At 40.9% G+C, this 20,126-nt stretch overlaps 1 protein-coding gene across 1 annotated transcript; it reads left to right on the plus strand.

Moving 5' to 3' along the window:
* Positions 1-14,398: 14,398 nt before the first annotated feature.
* Positions 14,399-17,517, plus strand: TMEM252 (transmembrane protein 252). The gene is made up of 2 exons (XM_017808068.1): positions 14,399-14,752; positions 16,639-17,517. The coding sequence occupies exons 1-2, from the start codon at positions 14,478-14,480 to the stop codon at positions 16,838-16,840; spliced, it is 477 nt and encodes a 158-aa protein (XP_017663557.1). The 5' UTR covers positions 14,399-14,477; the 3' UTR covers positions 16,841-17,517.
* Positions 17,518-20,126: the final 2,609 nt, after the last annotated feature.

The raw sequence follows: 20,126 nt of genomic DNA on the forward strand, positions 1-20,126 counted from the left end.
AGTGATTGAAAGAGTGAGAGAGAGGAGAGCTCATGTATGTGATGAGAAGCACCCTAGACGTGGATGTTTTGCACTCCCCACTCCCAGCCCAGACTCATAGCATTTATCTGGCCCTTGCAGTCACCAAGGCAAGACAGATCTTAAGGAGAACTGTTGTGGCAAAGAGCGGGATGCTTGCAACTGTCCTCAGGGACATAAGATCAACTAAACTGCTGCACTCTCCATGGGGTTTGCCTGTGCATGATACTGTGGTATCTACATCTTTGTGATCTCCATTCAGTCAGGGCGCTCCTTCAGAAGCAGACACAGCATAAAGCACCTCGTCACAGGATCCATCTGGGACCATTTGGGGATACAGATATGTCCTGATACACCCCTCCTACACAGGAGTTAGAGATGTATAGCAACTCTTTGCTGTGAGGGAGAAAAAGGAATTAGTCTTTCCCAAGCAGGTCACTGCTCTGTATTGTCCTAGCTGTATGAGCAGATGTCTATCGAGTCTTCACTTCTGAGAAAAACCCTGCATCATGACCCTTTCCCATGGTAATGTGCACGCACTCCTCACCAGAACTTCCCTGCAGAAAAACCTTTCTGACAGGGAACGCACTGTGGTGTTAAATCATCCTCCCTCTTCAAAAGAGAGCCACAGATCAAGCAGGAAGACAGCTACATGTCTGCTCTGGTAATTTCACAACACAGCCAAGAGCGACTTTGGCTTCAGCTGAGAGCAGTGCCACTACCAGCTGCTGAGGCTGGCACAGTCTCAGCCAAGCCAAGGCAACTGGGAACTCCTTCCCCTGGTTCTCCTCCTTGGACAGGGGCTCTCAGCAGCAAGTTGAGGCTGAGCTGCTTTGCTCTGGGGCCCCTCCAGACATGCCAGACAGGTGTGCCTGGAAGGGATGACTGGGTGCAGCTCTTTCAGATAACCAGAAGCTAAGACTGCTATGCCTACAGGACTGTGTACCTTCAGAAGTTTTATCACTGCAGTTCTGGAAAAAGTAAATAAAATACTTGTAAGCATCCTCACCCATCCTATGGAAGCTCTCTGTGGTGGGTCTGGCTGAGCCGGAATTTGTTTCCCCACAGTAGCTCTGCTTTGGTAGCTAGAGGAGCGTTGATAACACACCCATGTTTTGGCTACTGCTGAGCACAGCACTGTAACATTCAATTGAGGGCGAGATCCTGGGAGGTGACACAAGTAGGCCAGCTGACCCAAACTGACCAAGGGGATATTCCGTACCGTATGGTGTCAACCCAGATATAAAAGCTGAGGCAAGGAGCAGGACCCGAGGCACTCATTGTCTCTGATGGCTGCCTGCTGACAACTGTTATGTGTGCTGGAGCCCTGCTCCTCAGAGAAGTGCCTGACCATCGCTGCTTACGGGAAGTAGAGATTAACTGCTGGCTTCTGCTTTGTGTGCGCGCACACTGCTTTTGCTTTCTTTTTGCATAAGTACAAACTGCCTCATCGCAACCCACGACCTGTGTGTTGGTTTCTTTTCCCATCCTTACTGTCTCCCCTGTCCGGCTGGGAAGGGGAGGGATAGAGCAGCTGGGTGGGCACCTGGTATTCAGCCAAGGTGAATCCACCACACTCTCACTTCTGTGAGATTTTATTTTCCTTAACTTTCGTTGTTCAAGATTTAAAAAGAATGTAGTTCACTAAAATTTGAGAACTAATGACTGTTCATGAATTTTTATGTGAAGTGTAACCAGACGTAGAACTACATTATACATTATCTTTTGAAAATGCCACTTTACTTCCAACTGCTCAAAAATCCTTTTGCTTTGATTGTACCTGGAAAAGCAACAAACCCAACACTACACCCTGCAAAAACTTACATTTATCTGCACTCTTTACTGTCAATGAAGCAGTTTCATGCTTAACAATTTACAAATAATAGTTCTGATTCCTGCAAACCTTTCTAGCTGCCATTCTTTATCATAATCTGTAGAGTATCTACACAGTACTGAAGGCAAACGCCTCTGTTTTAAAAGCCACAATTATTCTATTGCATTGCAGAGCTAATTGAGCTAAAATTGAGTTAATTTGATGTTTGATGATTATTTTTTTTTGGAGGAAAAAAATTTCATTAATGACTCATTAGTTTCAATTGATGACTATCACCAGTCATGTTAGTCTTGCAGACTATTCCTGTTGTGTGGAAAGGGATATTTGGTGCTCAGATTTGTGTTAAGACAGTTAAACAAGATCCTTGTAACTTCTCTTAAGGTTGTTTCTGAGCCCTGCAGCTCTGGTCCTTCACACTGTTCAAGCCTGCACCTCCAAACAGTGGCCACCTGTGTGCAGGTTTTGAGGTGAGCCATGGATCAAGTGTCTCTGAACCCCTGAGCTGTGTACAGTCCTGTCTCACCACCTGGCTGGCTGAGTCAAGGTTATGCAGCTGTCATATTAATATGTTATGTTAGTCATACCAGAGTTGCATCCATGGCAGACAGGCAGCAAAATCCTGGGGTGGGAGAAGCCTGCAGGAGAGAGACAGCAAGGCACTATTGCTGAGCTTCTGCCTCTGGAAGGAATAAAAAAAATTTACTAGTGTTTGTGGTGGGCAGGTCATGTTGAAAAGTACAATTAATACTGCCTCTGCTGCAGATTACCCTTGTAGCTGCTTTTTTTCTTGCATCTCAGCAAGTTGGTTTGAACTAAGTATTGTAGGATTTATATCTAAAATTCTTTTTTTTTTCTTTTGTTCTAGCAAGCCTTCCTGTACAGCAAATCTTTGAGAGAAAGCAACTCTAATTTCTGCATGAGCTGGTAAATACTGCGCAGCCTCACTTGTTGATAGGATGATAGTGTTGAATTTTATCTTTTACTTATGAGGTTTACTAAAGGTCTTCTGGGCTGCACTTAATCGCTCAAGGTTTCTTTTGAAGTAAGGAATGATTTAGCATTTATACATTTATGTATGTGCAGGAAACAAATAGTAAAGAATCTATCAACTACTGCTTGCTGTCACAATCCAGCAGGTTAATATCACCTCAGCGTAGAGAGAGACAGAGAACCATAGGAATTATTTTGTGACAATATGGTGTGATTTATTTTGCATTCATGTTTTGTAAAATTGTTAATACTTCTATACCAAATGCATTCTACATATTATATGTGTATACTTTGGGATACAAAAGAAACTAAGTTCAAGTTACTTTCTGCTGTGCTTAGCTTCTGGTGCTTCTTTTTTTCCAGATATTAGAAGGCAATGATTTTATTGATGTCCATCTGTGGATGTCTGTCAGAAGAGATCACTCACAGTGAGTTTGAACTGAGTTGCCACCACCAGTACTGATATGCATGCTCAGAGATGAAAATATGGAGGGAAATTTGCTGCAGTAGTGCTGATCAGAGGTTTTTGTCTAAGCAGCCTTCTCTAAATGCAATAATAATTATTACTACCTCCTGGAAATACTCAAATTATCTGGCATATATGTACTAGATGGAGGCTTTATGTTATTTTCGAAAACAATGGAAGTACATTTCATAGATCTGAAAGCATAATACTTCATGGTAGTAAAGGGAACAACAAAAATTACTGTTGCTAGCTTGTTCATGGAGATGCTTGTTCATATTAGGCATTCACCAACATGTGAATCTCCCTTTTGCTGAAAACCTCCTCTGGCTATTCACGGTAAGAAAGCCTCATCTTTTGCACTACAGCATAAGTAAACTATCTCCTACTTGAAATACAACAGAAAGATAAATTATTCAGAAAAAGAGCTGCCTAGTGTGAAGCTCAGGAAAGCTATTGAGCTCACTAACAGAAGTGAGTTAGATTGTTGATACAATTAATTGGAGAACAGGTTCACCTTAAATTTTGCAGGTAAAATACCTCCAAAAAGCCTTTTATGTCTTCTTGCTTTGGAGGCAACATGCTGGGAAGGAAAGAGAAAGACTGACATTATTTCTCTCAGAGACTACATTGGTTTTTTAATTAGAGTATATTATATGTATTTACAAGAGAGTTAATCTGCAGTTCAGATTAATCTGTTATACCAGTAGGTGAACTTCATAGCCCTTATGGAGTCTACATCCTCATTTTATGGAAATGTGTTTATTTAAGGTGTCTTGGGAATATGGGGCAGGGAAGCTAGTCACTGTGGATATGCACTCACTAGTATTTAGTCCCTTTCTATCAAGCCAGATTGATAGCTGTTATTTTTTTTCCATCCTGCTTCTGAAATTAATCAAGAATTTCTTTGTTCTATGCTTACTCATTTTCAGGCTATTTTGACTATTTTGAATCCTTTTTTATCCATGCTTCCATCACAGTAATTTTAATAGTTCTTTTCTTTCTGGCCTTGGTGCTCACTTGTTGATGTGTTTGTAGACAATAACCATATTGCCTCTCAGCTTTCATTTTTACCAAGTACAACATGTCCAGTACTTTCAGTTCCTCCCTGTACAATGGGCTGTTTTTTCAATTCTTCACTTCATAGTGCTTCTGTCTGTCTGCTGCAGTTTCAAAGGATCCCTGACCAGGATAACATAAGCCATGTATAGCATCGTTGCCTTTGAATGTGGATGTTAACACTTCTCCATCCCTGAAGAAGAGATCTTTCTAGTACCAGCCCCATCACCTGTGCTGTTTAAAATATCCTAAACTTTATACCCTAGAGAATAAAGGTGGCATTTGCTGCCTTTTTCCACTGTGGATATAGAATCCATCAAGGGGTAAGCAGTGGGGTACTAGACCACAAGCATGGTTTCTACCTCCCTTATGAAGCCATCAAGACCAAACTATTCAATCTAACCCTCCCCTGACACAGATTCATGCCATTCCTTTGCCTTCTGTCACTGGTCACCAGAGAGAAGAGATCAGTACCTGTGCCTCTGCTTTCCCTCATGAGGAAGCTGTAGGCCATGAAGAGATCTCATCATCAGAGAGATCTTGGACCTCCATGATGTTGCAGATCAGGTTGTATTTTAGTACACATACATCAGTCTTTTTGACCAGAAATAGTGTCTACTCTCCCTCTCCATGCCCATGGGATGGCTTAGCCATTGACTTCAAGAGGGACCCCTCCTTTCCTGTAAACCCTTCATAACCACCCTAACAGATGCCTCTTCTGAGGTGGAAAATGCCTGTTAGTCTTCTCTAAGTGAAAGTCTTATGATCTACAAAGGAGACAGAGTTTGCACATGCATTCTGTGGAGCTTCTGTTCCCATATAATGTGTGTGAGGGGATCTTCAAATCATGACAAGCAATGCCAACACTGTATTCTATATCAGTCTGCAAAGAGAACAGAGATTCTTCCCAGAGGCCTGGAGTTAGTCAGTTTTTGCAATGGGACTGCCAACCTCTGCATGCACATGTGGGTGGTGAATTTCAGATCCTGTGACTGCAGGAGACATTCCTCTTTGAATCAACAGGGAGCTTTCAGTCTCCTGCATTCCATTTTCCTGTAAAGCAACTACCTGTATGTAGGTCTCCTTGCTCCTTGCATTAATGAGCAGTGTTGTGCAGGTACTCCTTAACAGTATCAGCAGTCTGGTTTCTGAACTGAGAATTGAAGAGCCCCGGGGCTCTGCTAATGTTTCCAGGTCCACTAACCAGAATGTAGACCTTCATCTCTAACCTCCACCTCTTGGGAGTCTCCTTATTGCTCTGGCCTCTCTTTTTTTTTTTTTTCTTTTTGTTAAGTATGGCTGACAAATTCTCGCTCAGTCAGGCCTGTTAATTTGCACAGAAGTGTGAAAGTTTTGACAATGCAAGCTTTGTACATGCCACAGACTGTAGCTCTTTTCCATGTGTTTTCCCAGCCGACCCATATTTGTTCTAACTGCTGCTTATATCGCTGTGCTTCTCTCTCTTTTTTGAAATTATGTTGCATTTTCTTGTTACATTCCCCTTCCTCACTTTTTTGGCAGACCAAGTATGCTGCAAGTGCAGGAAACCTGCTTCTTTATACAGCTGACTGTTTCAATGATGGACTGTTGAGATTTACTTGGGTACTGAATAACCCAGTCAGTTCAAATAAGAGATGGGTAGACCCTTGCCAACAAAATCACATACATGCTCTGCAGATAAGCAAATACAGATAATTGTAATTTCTGACATCAGATTCACTCTTGAAAACAGTTGTTTAAAAATATTTTAAGGCCTTATAACCTGGGACCATTTGTTAGTTTTGTGTAAAACTCTGTCAAAAGATATTTCTCTAAACTAGAGTAGGACTTTTGCATCTTTCCCACTTAAAATTCTAAAAAGTTACACCTATAACAATTAAGCTATATTAGTATAAAATATTTCACTGTAGAGTTTGGGCAACCTACTGCAATGACGTCAAATAAGAAGAGTTTCTGGAGGTTCAATCTAATTGTGTTACAATATTTAACTATTTGAAAGCAAATAGGAACTCTTGTTTTAATATTAAACCTTCCAGCACAACCAAACAGCTAGCTCTAAACTTTTTGTGCTTTGTTAGAACAAGAACTACCAGCAGCTCCTTCAGAGTTCACTTTTGATCTGTTTTTGACAAAACCAACTAAGTCTTAAAGCCAAGCCAGAATACTTGACTTTGCTCCTGCTGCCCATGGGAAATAGGCATCAGTGCCAACAAGACTGTGCTTCAGCACCTTGCTCACTGTAAAACCAAAGATTCAACAAGTGCCCAGGATAGTCCTCACCCTTCCCAGAGAAGGACAGCACTTTTCATAAGGGCAATATCATATATTTGCACACTTATCTGAGTCCTTTTTGGAAGCATCTGTAGAAGGTGTATGTCTTGCTTCAACTACTTGTACATAAAAATATTCTACTTTTAAATCTCATTTTAAAAATCTTAGGACAACCATCCTCTATGGAAATTAAGTATATAGGAGGAGCAAAAGGAAAAAAGAAGACTGACACATAAACTTTGAATGGAAAATTATGCCTTTTCACTTTCTTCCAAGGTAAATTTTTTCCCCAGACATTTTACACTGGGGAAAACAGTCATTAAACAATATAATCAGCTAATTACCTATGGTAGCACTGTTATCTAACCAGTGATTTTTACTAATTTTTGGTTAGAATTCTGCCAAAATCCTTACATGTGTAATGGTGGAACTTGAAACTTTCTGTAAGATGAACACTTCAGCTGGCACATCATCTACATTATTGGTGCATGAACAAAAGGGGACTTGTCTCATTTACAGAGGATTGAGGATTCTCATTCATCAGGGTCAAAGGTATCTGTGTTTGCTAAGCTGTGCTGTAAAATTGTTTCCTACTCAGAAGCTGTACAGATATAACTCTCCTTGAGGCACCACTGTGTGAGGCAAACAGTTGGTAAAGAGTAGAACAGAAATTACCACCTTACATACCCACCCTACTAACTCACATTGCAGTGTTCACCCATGGCTCCAATCCTTATGCTTAGGCAAACAGATACCAAAGCCGTTTTTCTGGTGGACATGGTTTTTGTTAGCTTTTTTTTTTCATTTTAAAAGCTTTCTATTTTGCTGCACACGAGAAATGATTTTAAGTTTACCATTTTATTAGTAGTTTTAAAAAATATGTTCATGTTTCACCACTCTTGTAAAAATGTGTATGATATCACAAATTTCTTTCTGAGTGGCATAATTCCAAAAACTAATTTGTTGAAGCCTTACATGTTTCAACAGGATACAGGATAAGCAATGACCTTTCCAAGCGAAATGCAAGTTGCCAAACAATCACAATTTTCAAATAATCCAGTGGAACATCCATGAAGTTCATCTTCAATCAGACTTCCTAAGAAGTACTTTTTGTGCGTCTGGACTGCTACCTTTTGACCTTGGTTTGCAGCCAATTCTGCTCAGCAATCTTTCCACCATATTAGCTATTCCCTTTCTGACCTGGTGCTCATTAGAAGCGACTTTCTTCCTGTTTTGTAAGAGGAATAGGAAATCTGCTCATCCAGCCTGATGCAGTCCAATACACTCACTGCCAATAAAACAATCAAGCTGCAAAGTGTTAGAGGAGTTGAAAAAGGCCAAGAACAACATTGCAGGAACTCTGAAGTGATGGGAAATAAGAAAAATAGTGGAACCCCAATAATTAAAGATCATTATGGAGCTATTTCGTCTTATTTTTTTTTCCTTTTCCTTTATATACCTACTGTGTGAGATGTAGTAATTTGGAATCAAATGCTATTTTCAAGGACAACATACCCATAGCCTATTGCCATAGACTTAACTGACCTCTTAGAGAAACCATCAAACTTCTGCAACCTGCAAAAAAAAAAAAAAAAGGAAGACCTCCAAAAGGAAAACAAGAGGCAGATATATTTCTTCCCCATAAAAGGGGCTTCTATATACCTTCATCTACCGCAGCATCACAAGGACTAACCCCTCATTCTCTGTTACCCCTCCATCCACAGCTCCTGTGCAATGCTGAGCTCTCTCTTCTCTGTTCACCTTGCAGTCACACTGCAGGCCTGCTCCCCACAGAGGGGTGGGTTCTGCCTTTGCCATCCTGTGGAGCCAGCAGCTGCTACTGACAGGTCTGACTTGCTCCTCTTTAATTTCTTAGAATTGACAGGGAATTGGATGGGATAGAAAATTAGTTTTTCCTTGGCTAAAGTTTATAATGCAAAGCAGTTCCATTCCCTAAGTGAGGTGTAGCCTACTCACTGGCTTTTGATTCTTCTGAGAGTTTAAATATTTTTTTAGTTTTTGTGACTTCCTCATTAAAGACTTTTTCAAACTATCTCTTTTAAACATTTTCCCCAGTATAGAAAGGGAGTGTATTTAAATTCTTAGATTTTTCCACATAGACAGAATATCATTTCCTGTCCAGGTGTTCCTATAACAATTGACTTAGCCTCTATCACCACAGATATGATGCCATCATGTTCCAGCCATAAATTTGCCACATACAGATCAGTGAGTACAGATCTATATAGAAAAAAAGAAGTAGAAAGTATCAACATACTTGTTTCAGAAATACCATGTGGTGGAAGAATGGATTGAGATCTGAAACATCAAAAAACCCAGAAGTAAGAAAAAATATTTTACAAAGTATGTTTAACAGATAGGGAGAAAGTAGAAATTATACAGGGAAAAAATATTATTGTAAATTCTGCTGAGTCTAGTAGCCTATGGGGAAAAACAAATTGCAGGAAGAGCATTCATCAATTCCTCTGTCACAGTTGGGCCACATCTTTAGGCAACCTGAATTTGGTGAAACCAGTGTCTAAAATGACAGTTTTCCATGATCCCCCAGTCTCTGAGAAGCACAAACCTGCACAGCTGTTAAGTGGCAGCTCACATCAGTGGGAATCTGCTCCACTTAATGCCTTTTAAGGGAAGTTATCTGTTTGTTGTGCTCATCAGTTGCTTTTTGCAGCTGAATTTTTTGCTGTTTCTGCAGCTTGAACCTTACAACACAGTATAGGGAGGTGGGATCTGCCTGTTCTAATAACCACCAGCCGCAGCTTAAGCAGCTGGGGATAAACCTGTGAGTGGTATTCAGAGCTACCCAGCATAGCTTTGGGGCAGCTTCATGTCTAGGAAACCTGCTCATAAGAGATGTAATGCCTCTTGCTTCTGGGAGTTCACGGACACCTCTCAGGCCTTCTCTCTGTCCCAGTCTGAGGTGCTGGACTCCTTTATGGACTGCACAAGTCATGCTAGTGCTTCATGTCAGCTTCATAGACTCTCTGGCCCTGGGTGTTGGACGGTAACAGCTAGTGCTTAGAGAATCAAATCCTTTGTCGAACCTAGACTGATACCTGTGAGAGACTGATAATCTTTAGTGCTACCTTGACAAGTCAGAGGGAAAAGATATGATACCCCTCTCAGAAAACAGCAGTTATTATCCATGCATGCCCATTTCCCTCCCACATCAATGTCTGTATGTATGCATGTGTATAGATATGGTTCTGTAAAGTAAGATATGCAGGTACACCCAGAAACACCAAGGCAGTGGAAAGAATTCAAAGGTTTATTTAGAAGGCCAGAACACGAGGAACTTACAAATACCACACAGTGCTATTAAGCACCGGGCCTCAGGGAGAAAAGGCAAGTTCTTGCCCTCTCTAGGGCCTTTTTATCCTCTCTGTTTCTCCCCTGCCTTCCTGAGCCTTCTGTACATGTCTGTTAGGGTTATCTCTCTTGGCGTAGCAGAGCGAGAGATTACATAGCTTTCTGCAACCCCCTCTGGACTGCAGAGGGAAAAAACCCCATATAATGCTCTTGAAAAGGCCCTTTGCAGGCTTCCTAACAAAAAGGATTTTCTAGCTTTCCGGTTACAAATTCTTGCAAATGCACAGCTATTCCTACAGTTCTATCACACATACCTCTTGTACTTCCATCTTGGCTCATCCTCAAGGCCTGCTGTAACAGGTCTTTCAGAAAATGAGCCAGCTCACCTCATGGGAAGTTACGTATTGGTAACTGTTGTGACAGCAGCCCACAGCCTGTGTGCCATGCAGGCACATGGACTAAAACCACATGAAAAATGAACTTGTCACATTTACAGCCAATTTCCAAGCTCTATATGAATCACATGGAGTTGTGCTTTTACCATGGGATGACAAGAAGAGAATTCATCTTCTCTGTAGGGAATCCTCATTACAAAAGAACTAACTCACGTTAAAAGTACCAATGCACAACATTCACTTCCATCTGTCTAACAAGGAAACACATTACAGGAGAGATCACTGTGAACCAGGTGGGTTGTAAGCTTCCACACCACAAAGATAAAAAATTTATATTTCATTAGCAAATATGTATGGGCAAGATGCAGACAAACAGACAGAGCAGTTCGTTCTCATCATAAGGATCAGAAAATTAACTTGCATTCAGCAATAGAGAGCATTTTTAGTTCAAATTTCATTATTATTATTCCATAAGAAGTAGCACAGACCATGCTGGCACAAAATGCTGAACTCCTTAGACAGACAAAGAGGTTCAGCCCTGTATGTATCAGCACTCTGCTAAAATGTTGAACAATGCAGAGGTTTTACCTGCACAATGTTTCACTGGGTTGTCCTCTCTGTGAAGGGTACAGTAAAAGCAGTAACTCTGAGTAATAACACACGTGTGCCCATGCCAGGCTCACATGAAGCAGTTCAACTGCTGGAGAAGAATCTGTGCTGCCAGTGTGGCAGTGGTCTGAGGCTCTCTGCTCACTGTTTCACAGTGAGGTGGGGGTAAATCAATTTGCCCTTTCCTGGGCAAAAATTGGGATTGCCTAGGAACATATTAAACTTACCTGACTCCAGGCTGGAGTGAGTGCTGCAGCCTTTCTTCCATGTGGTGACAGGGACCAGATCCATCCTGGAAATGCATATTCAGTGTAGGCATCAATGAAACTACTATTTCAGCAAGAGGAGATCTAGAGCCCAAGATTCAAAGGTCTGTTAGCTGTATCTCGGTGTGATGGGAGGTCAGCAGAGTGTTTTTCATGGCTGATGCAGGTTTTTAAGGGCAGGTGAAACTCCTTCCAAGCAGGCCAGTAGTTTTGCAGTAGCAGCAGGGGTCCTGACCAGAGCTATTGTCTGCATCTTGTATCTGTGACAACTGGATTAAGAAAAGCACATTCCTGAAGGGGAATAAGATCTTATCTCTTTCAGGGACATACAGGTGAGGAGCATGCAGCACTGAGAATCAGGTTGCTGCTGCTATCCAAAATTTTCTACCAACTCCCCTAACTGAACTGCTCTACCTGAAAACCTGTGGCAGTGATCTAGAACAAGACATGAGCTCCCAAGGGGAAGCTTTACTGAGCAATTTTCTTTTCTATTCATCCGTGATCAGGAAAGACAATGTGTCTCTCAAAATTATTAGCAAATTTTGGGGGGCAGAAGGGAAACAAAGCCACAGAGATAAGCACATAATTAGTACCTGCTTTCCAGCCTGCATCATGTGAAAATGCGAGGAGGAGAAACTTGCCATGGTACAGGCTGCGATCTAGGGTTCGAGACATGTAAGTGGAACATGTATGACAATTATGTGCATTCAAGGCATCGGGAGATCTGTTGTATTGAAATAGGTCTGTGAATTGCTATTGTGTATAGTGATCCTGACACCAATCTCTGTTGTTCAAATGCCAGAGAATCACAAGAATATTGATGGTCTACTAAGTTATAAGTGAGATAATTTCCTTCTTGTCGTAATTCAATAGGGTAAGCATAGTACAGAAATTCATATGTGAACATAAGCTTCAAGTACACACATCAGAATAAAATAAATAGGTGACTTCTGCTGAAGGAAAATGTGGCTTACACAAAATATGTCCTGTTGGAATTGTCAGAAGGCACTGCAGAGTGGAAAACACCCAATTTACTTTACCTGTTTTATCACATCAGTCACAGATCAACTGGCACTCACTCATAGCCTCACCTGCACATGAAGCAGTGCCATCCTTCCTTAGTGATGTTTAGGTGTCTATAACCAAGGCCTGACAGAACAGGACTATCACAACTTTGGCAGGGTTTTGCCCTAAAATGAAGACTACCCCAGATCACTCCTTGCCTGAACGCCTTCCTTAGGAAGGGTAGCAGCTAGTCTTGCTGTACTTTCACTTTTATTATGACATAAGACTGACCCACTTTAGAAAAATTCTATCTAATGATTATATTGTTTAATGAGATTTGTTCTCATTGTTGACATTCTGATAGGTACTGAAAAGAAACTGTGAGAATCTCATCACAGATCCTTTGAGAACTAAAGATGCAGTAATGATGGTGGGAGATCAAAAAAATTGTGCCTGATCAGAATGTGTGGCAGCTTGGTACCGACTGCTGCTTCCTCATAAGTATTCTGATTTGTTGTAAATGAACATCTACCACATTTGGATAAACACGAGGCAGAAAAATAAAGTGCTGGTTGAACAGATACGCAACATCACATGAGATACCATAAAGTTTCAGTGAGATATAACGTGGGATTGTGTACTGTTTTGCAGTCACACAGGTACAGCCCAGGACACCAAGTGACAGGAGACCCAGTACTTTGAAGAACCCTGACCAGTCAAAAATCAAAATTGTCTCCTCTAAGTTGATGATATGAAGCTCAGGCATCCTATCGAAAGTGCCTGTGTAGAGTTTTCCCCTCCCGAGCTGCAGGGAAGGTCTACATTAAGAAGAGCTGAAGCTTTCTTCATCTCATCAAACATGACTTCTGCTTTAAGGATTTGCATACTAGACCCAAGCAGTGTATTAGAAAGTTTTATCACACTGACTACGGAAGTCCCAAAGCTCTCCCACACTGCAGTAGTAAAATGAAGAGTCCACAGCAGGTAGGAAGAAACCTTTTTATAGGCAATGGCAGAAAATCTTCGTAATCATTTGTTGCTATCCATATGTAAATCGCCTCACTGAATATCACTCAACAATACCTGCAATGAACTCATTATTTCAGTGAAGATTTGAGACTAAAACTATTTTTCACATTGTTCCCTGTTCTGATTTATTCACTGTGTGCAAAGGATATTTTGCAACAAACCTAGGCAAGGTCTTGTTAATAACTTAATTGCTGAAAATATAATTAGTAATCTTTCAAATAAGGTAGCATCTTTAGACAAGTCAAGTTCTGATTTTGAAGTTTGCTACACCCTGTTGAAAACTAGTGGGTATATGCTCCAATAGGAAATCATTTGGCTAATCCTAAAGACTGTTTTTTGTATTGAAGGTAGCAATATTTAGGCCTCAAATCTGTTGATAGCAAGCATCTCTGAATTTCAAATGTCTAAATTTATTTGGAAAACTGATTATAGCTGTTCCTGCATAGCTTTGAGTATTGACCCTTTTGAAAATCCGTCAACAAAACTTGCTGGAAGAGAGAACAGATAAATGATAAAGGAATCAGAGTACAATTGAACCTGCAGACAAAGAAGATTTCTTATATGCCTTTTTTTCTTTGGCATGATGTAATCTTGATTTCTTTCATTTTATGTACTAAATTCAGTTACTATAACACATAGTAACTAAGCTAGAAATTATATCCTTTTACAAAGAACTATTAAAAATATCAAGGGATTTGAATAATGTGGTAAAGGCAGAAGGAGACCAAAATTCAATGAAAGATGAAAATGGATGATTAAGAAAGAAGTATATTTGCTCTTCAAACCTTTAATGAGGAATTATGAACTGCATTTTTGTAGGTTGTTTTTCTTCTAAAGTCAAATAAGCAAAATTTAACAAATGCAGGTCTCAATCATAAACAGCAAAGTGTATAAGCCACTGCAAATCGTAACATGCAATGAATGAAGCAGTCCAGTATGTACTCTGGAGTTTACAGAAGCAAAGGAATGGTTCAAGAAGTTTCTGCTTCCTTCCTTGAAGTATGTAGAAGGTTACAAATTAATCTCAAAAGAGTTTATAAGTCTCTCAGAGTTAATGAGTATCTTAAAACTGCCTGCTTCTCTTAATTGCCTAAGGCCAGTTGGTCCTGGAGTATATAAAGTACCCATGCATGAAGATGAGAAGTACAGCCAAGAGAGCCAGCAAACAAACAGCAGACAGGAACAAAGTGCTGTGTCTGCTGTAAAAGATGCCAAAAGATGTTTTTACCTTCATTCGTCTTTTTGTGCTCTTACTCAGTTTCTCCACTATTTGTCTGGGAGTCCTTTGCATTTCCACAAATTCCTCCATGTGCAGATGTGGAAATAATGAGCTAGTGTATTATTGTCTGGTAGCTTTGGGGCTCTTTCTCCTTGTTACTGGCATTTTCTGGAGCACTTTCCATGCAGTCTTGAAATACAGGGCCCTTGGCATCATCATTCGAAATCCCAGTCACCGAGAACTACGTGTCTGCACCATAGACAGGTATGTGCTGCAATTTGCTGCAGATGATTTGGGAGGGAGGGATGCTATTTTGCAAACATACTGTCAGACAAAAGGAGCAATAAAAGGTTTTTACAAAATTTTACAAAATTTTATATTTACTATAGAAAACTGTAGTCTGAAATTTTATTTGCTAGAACAAGGAGCAACGTGCAAGCAGTAATTCATGCAAGTGATACAGAACGTAAGGTTTACTAGAGGAAACAGAGAAGGTTTCACAGTTTCCAAAGTTTCCAAAGCCACACACGGAGGCAGCAGGTGCAGCTATACCAACTTCATGCAGGAGCATCCCGAGTTCCATCTCAACAGATGATTTCAGATGTGTGCTGTAGGGTAGGTGCTTATATAAGTTATCAACATTGAGGTATGCAGGGAGTTTCAGCTCATTACATGGCTCCTGCTAAAGTTTTCTGGTCTAACTGTCCCCCCTATTTGAGAACCTCATGAAGTTCAACAAGGCCAAGTGCAAGATGCTACACCTGGTTTGGGACAAACCCAAGCATAAACACAGGCTGGGCCGAGAATGAATTGAGAGCAGCCCTGGGGAGAAGGACTTGGGCTGTTGGTTGATGAGTAGCTCAGCATGACTTGGCAATGTGCCCTAGCAGCCCAGAAAGCCAATAGAATCCTGGGCTGCATCAAAAGCAGCATGAGCAGCAGGTCAAGGGAAGGCATTCTGACTCTCTACCCTGCCTTTTTGAGTCCCCACCTGGAGCACTGCATCCAGGTCTGGGATCCTTGGCACAGGAAGGACATTGACCTGCTAGAATGGGTCCAGAGGAGGGCCACAAAGATGATCAGGAGGCTGGAACACTTCTCCTATCAAGACAAGCTGAGAGAGCTGGGGTTGTTCAGCTCTCTCTGAGGAAAGGCTCCACTGAGCCTTTCCTCAGTGGAAAAGGCTCCACTGAGGCTTTATAGCACCTTCCAGTACCTGAAGGGAACTTACAGGAAAGGTGGAGAGGGACTTTTCACAAGAGCATGTAGTGACAGGGCAAGGGGGAATGGTTTCAAACTGAGAAGGGTTATGTTTAGATTAGATACTAGGAAAAAATGGTATACTGTGAGGATGGTGAGTCACTGAAACAGTTTGTCCAGAGTTGTGGATACCCCATCCCTGAAAGTGTTGAAGGCCAGGTTGGATGGGGCTCTGAGCAACCTGGTCTAGTGGAAGGTGTCCCTGCCCATGGCAGGGGGTGTGTAACTAGATGATCTTCAAGTTCCCTTCCAACCCAACACATTCCGTGATCCTACAATTTTATTTCTTAACAAAGTCAGATGCATTGAGAGAGAGAGTTTCTTAAACTGGCATTAGGCCTTGCAAAAGCCTTTAACAGGGTCACTGGATACAAATTACTTTTCCTGGACTGTTGTGGAAACTGCACCAGAAACACTGACAATGGGTTCTCTAAAGGCACTATAAAAGCAACATTCAGCAAATTTTGGTTAGATAAGTAGAGTCATACAAAATGCATTTTAACACTGTGGAAAACAATGGTTATTGTAATAGTAAATAACTTTTAACAGTGATTTCAATATTCTTTCAAATTAAACTTGTCTCAGGCACTTGTTGAAATATGAGCACGAGTGTTTGTATTTCAGGGGTGGGAATTTTCATGGGGAAGGCTTGTCCTTTTAGAATGTTGTGTTTTAATAAAACATTCTGTACAAAGCCACAGGAAAAGATCCCAGCTATACCTACCTTTTTAATTTAATATATTTCATTGTTCTAAACCTATTTAGGTTTCCATTTACAGTTTAAGCCTCATCTAAACTTCAGAAGTATAACAGACAAAGCACCTAACCAAGCTCTGTGAGATAAATCACATTTCACCATAAAGTGTTTCTTTTCGGACTGCTTATTTTAGGCCTGACTTCTACCCTCCCTCCTATGAAGACTGCACAGATCCTGAAAAACAGACTTCCCCACTGTCAATTGCCTTCACAGTAAAACAGCAAGAAGCCATCAATGTCCCTCCGCCTCCATATAGTGAAAGCAGTGCAGAGTTCATCAGTGAAACAAATGAGCAGGAACAGCCACCACCATACGAGTCATGTGTGCGGGAGTAATGGCAGCAGCAAACAGCTGACCAAGACTCAAACCCCAGACTGGAGCCAAATTCTCATATATCCATGTAAGAAATCAGTTACCAACAGGATATAGACTTCCAGGGGACCTCAGAAAGAGCAACATCTGTCAGAACATCTGAGATGGGCAGCCAGTAAAATTCTGCATCTGTGAAGCAGGGAAAACTGGAAGAAGACTTGTGTCAGTAATCCCAAGTAGTACACTACTTAAGGTGAAATTGCACAGGAAAAACATTGACCATTTGTCAGTGTGAGTGGAGTTGGAGGTGATATATAAAGATGCTCGGTATTTCAAAGCAGAATAAATCTCCATAGAGATAGAAATGTTCAGGCTGTATCTTATAGGAGTCACCATCAATGGTAATAGAAGTTTCTTACACTACAAGATAAATGAAGCATCATGCTTTTACTAGTCCTAAATGTCTTGTGCCTTGTAAGGAGTTTCAAACGAAAGCCTTCATTTGTGGTTTTGAAACATTAGCTGACTTGAGAAACCTACTTACTCAGCTTTTGTTTGAAATTTGTGGATTATTTTTTATAACTGATTATTTTTTATTGTATGCCTTTCAAGTTATGTGTTTTATTTTGGGGTAAAAATATCTGCTGTTTTACTGTTGATTTCATGAATAAATTTTGTAATTAAAACAAATAAATGCCTTGTGTCTGCTTATATAATACAAGAGGTCCATGATTCCAGATAAGGACGTAAGAAAATATGCCTCCTAGCTGCCAAAAAGAGAATCCTGGTTATGCTCACAGCTCCTCATAGGAAACTACCAATTGCAGGAAGAAAAATCATCTCTGACTCCTCTGAGCTACCTCTAAGGGCAGTTGCTTCCACTGCAGCTTACTCAAGACTATGGGAACTGAGAAAGGGACCCTGTAGCCTGTTTTTGACACAAGTTACCTCATAATTACACAACAAATACCAGAAAAAAGGACAGTCTTGGATATATGCCCTTCCTTCCACAAAATCACGAAGGCAAATTTGCATCCAGGCACCATCACCTGTAATTCCAGACGACAAGAAAAATTTCAAGAAGGCTCCTTGAGATTTGAACCTGCAACATTCACTGTAGATGAGTTTTCCTCTTTTGGTTAGAAGGGACCTCTAGAGGTCATCTAGTCCAAACCCTGGCAATGAGCTGGATCGCATTGCTCAGAGCCCCATCCAACTTGACTCTAAGATAAACACATGCAGGTATTCTCCCCAAAAATGTCGAGGCAGTGGAAGGATTAAAAAAAAAAAAAAAAAAAGAAGAGGTTTATTTTAGATGCAAGGACCACTTCTTTTTTTGATCTTGCACACATCAGGCCCCAGGAGCAAAGGCAATGTCCCTCCTCCTCCAAGGCTATTTTATCTTTTCTCTCTCCTCCTCTACTCTCTTTCTGGCCCAAAGAGGACTTGTACATGTCTGCAAACATGTTGTCTCTCTGCATACCAGAAAGCAAGGCTGAGAACTTCTCTTGCCATGCGGGGGAGGTTGGGGGGCGGGTGGGGAAGCATTAAAATTCCCTTTGAGAAAGGGTTACCATTTAGGCAGAGAGCCTTCCTAGCAAAACGAGTTCTAACCTTTTGCTACAAATTCTTCCAGAAATGTATCTATTCCTACACTGACCTCGAATTTGTTCAGGAATGGGCTCCTACCATCTCTCTGGGCAACCTGGTTTTGGTTTTGTTACACACCAGCAAAACAGAAAAGCTATCACACTTTCCGGATGCCCACATACTGTAAAATTACAAGTTAAGCACTATGGCTGTACATGCATTGGAAATGCAAGCCATGGTGGTAACAATAGCTAAGGCCAGGGAACTGACAATTGCATCAGTTTTGTCCTTCAAAGAATTTCATCCTTTATGAGAAAAACGTACAAACCTTCCGTTGCTTTAAGCAAAAAGAAAAGCAGAGTAAAATGGGGCGAACAAACTACAGAGAAAGAAAAATCAGTTCAAGGTAAGTTGATGATGAGAAATGTATTAAAACATCCAGAGTCTAAAATAGAGCCCCTGAAAAGAAGCTGATAGAAGATGCTATCAGCATATAAAGGTTTTTCAAAGTGACTGAGAAGCAGCACAGCACAGAGAACAATAAAAGCCAGAAGTACACATTATTTCCAGTTGAAGTGAGGATCTACTATGCCAAGTGATCTTGTTACAGTCTTACCTCTGTATCTTACTACCATATCCATCCCCCGAAATCTCTTGCTTCTCTATTCCAGAGTCCCAGATCCTGAAGGCAGTGGGCACAAGTATTGTTGCAATGAGACTGATCAGCCACGAGATATCCCATGGCAAAATGCCTGTCCTGCATGTTCAACTTCTTCTTTTTTTTTTCCTCCACTGGAAATCAAACTTTTCCACTAGGTAACTACTCATGCAAGACCAAATGAGTGGGAAATGGCTGAGACTACGGTTCTGAGTCATACTGAGAACAAGTACTGCAGGAGTACCCCTGAAGTTTGCTCTTGGACCAGTTTGTTATAGGAAATTCGTTCAGATGCTTTCCACATAGTTTATGAACAAACAGGAAGAGCTAACCCTCCCTTCCTTTCTCCCAGTTCCAGGAAAGCCCTGCAGATGTTGTGAGGTCTCAATGGGTCCAGAAATGTGAAACTGAAGAAAACTGCATCTTCCACCTGCAGTATGCCATAAAGTATTTGATACATGAAAGTTACTGAGATAAAAAGAACATTAAAGTTAATACCTAATATTTTGATACAATCTGGTATTTTGATACAATCACTTTGTCTTTTCAGGTAATGAACTATTTGATTATGAACTTAATGAAAAATGGCATGGGCAGTGAGCTCAAAAATGTCAACAATCTTATAGCAGCAAAGGCTTTTAAACAGTTTGCTTTTGAACAAATTTAATAGCATGAAGTCATATTTGCCAAGAATAGCAGCTGGAAATTTTAAGTTAAAAGGAATTTTCTTTGGACAGAAGGACAGAACCAGTCAAACTAAGGCTTCAGAACAGAACAGATTCTTTCAGTGCATTGACAAATAACTTCCTGACACTGGTGACTGAGGAGCCAATAAGATGCTGCTGTCCTCACACTCACAATACCAAGAAGTGGGTGGGCACATGAAGGTTTCTGCTGCATTGATCATGAGACAATGGATTCAGAATTCTTAGAGGAGCAAAAAGGACAAAAGGCGAGATCAAAGCTTGCAGAGCAGACTTTAGCATCTTCAGAGATCTGCTTGGAAGAGTCCCATGGGTTACGGCCCTGGAGAAGAGATAAATCCAGGCCAGCTGTTTGAT

The sequence above is a fragment of the Lepidothrix coronata genome, unplaced genomic scaffold (genome assembly GCF_001604755.1).
Source record: "Lepidothrix coronata isolate B3197 unplaced genomic scaffold, Lepidothrix_coronata-1.0 Scaffold22, whole genome shotgun sequence".
NCBI lineage: Eukaryota > Metazoa > Chordata > Aves > Passeriformes > Pipridae > Lepidothrix > Lepidothrix coronata.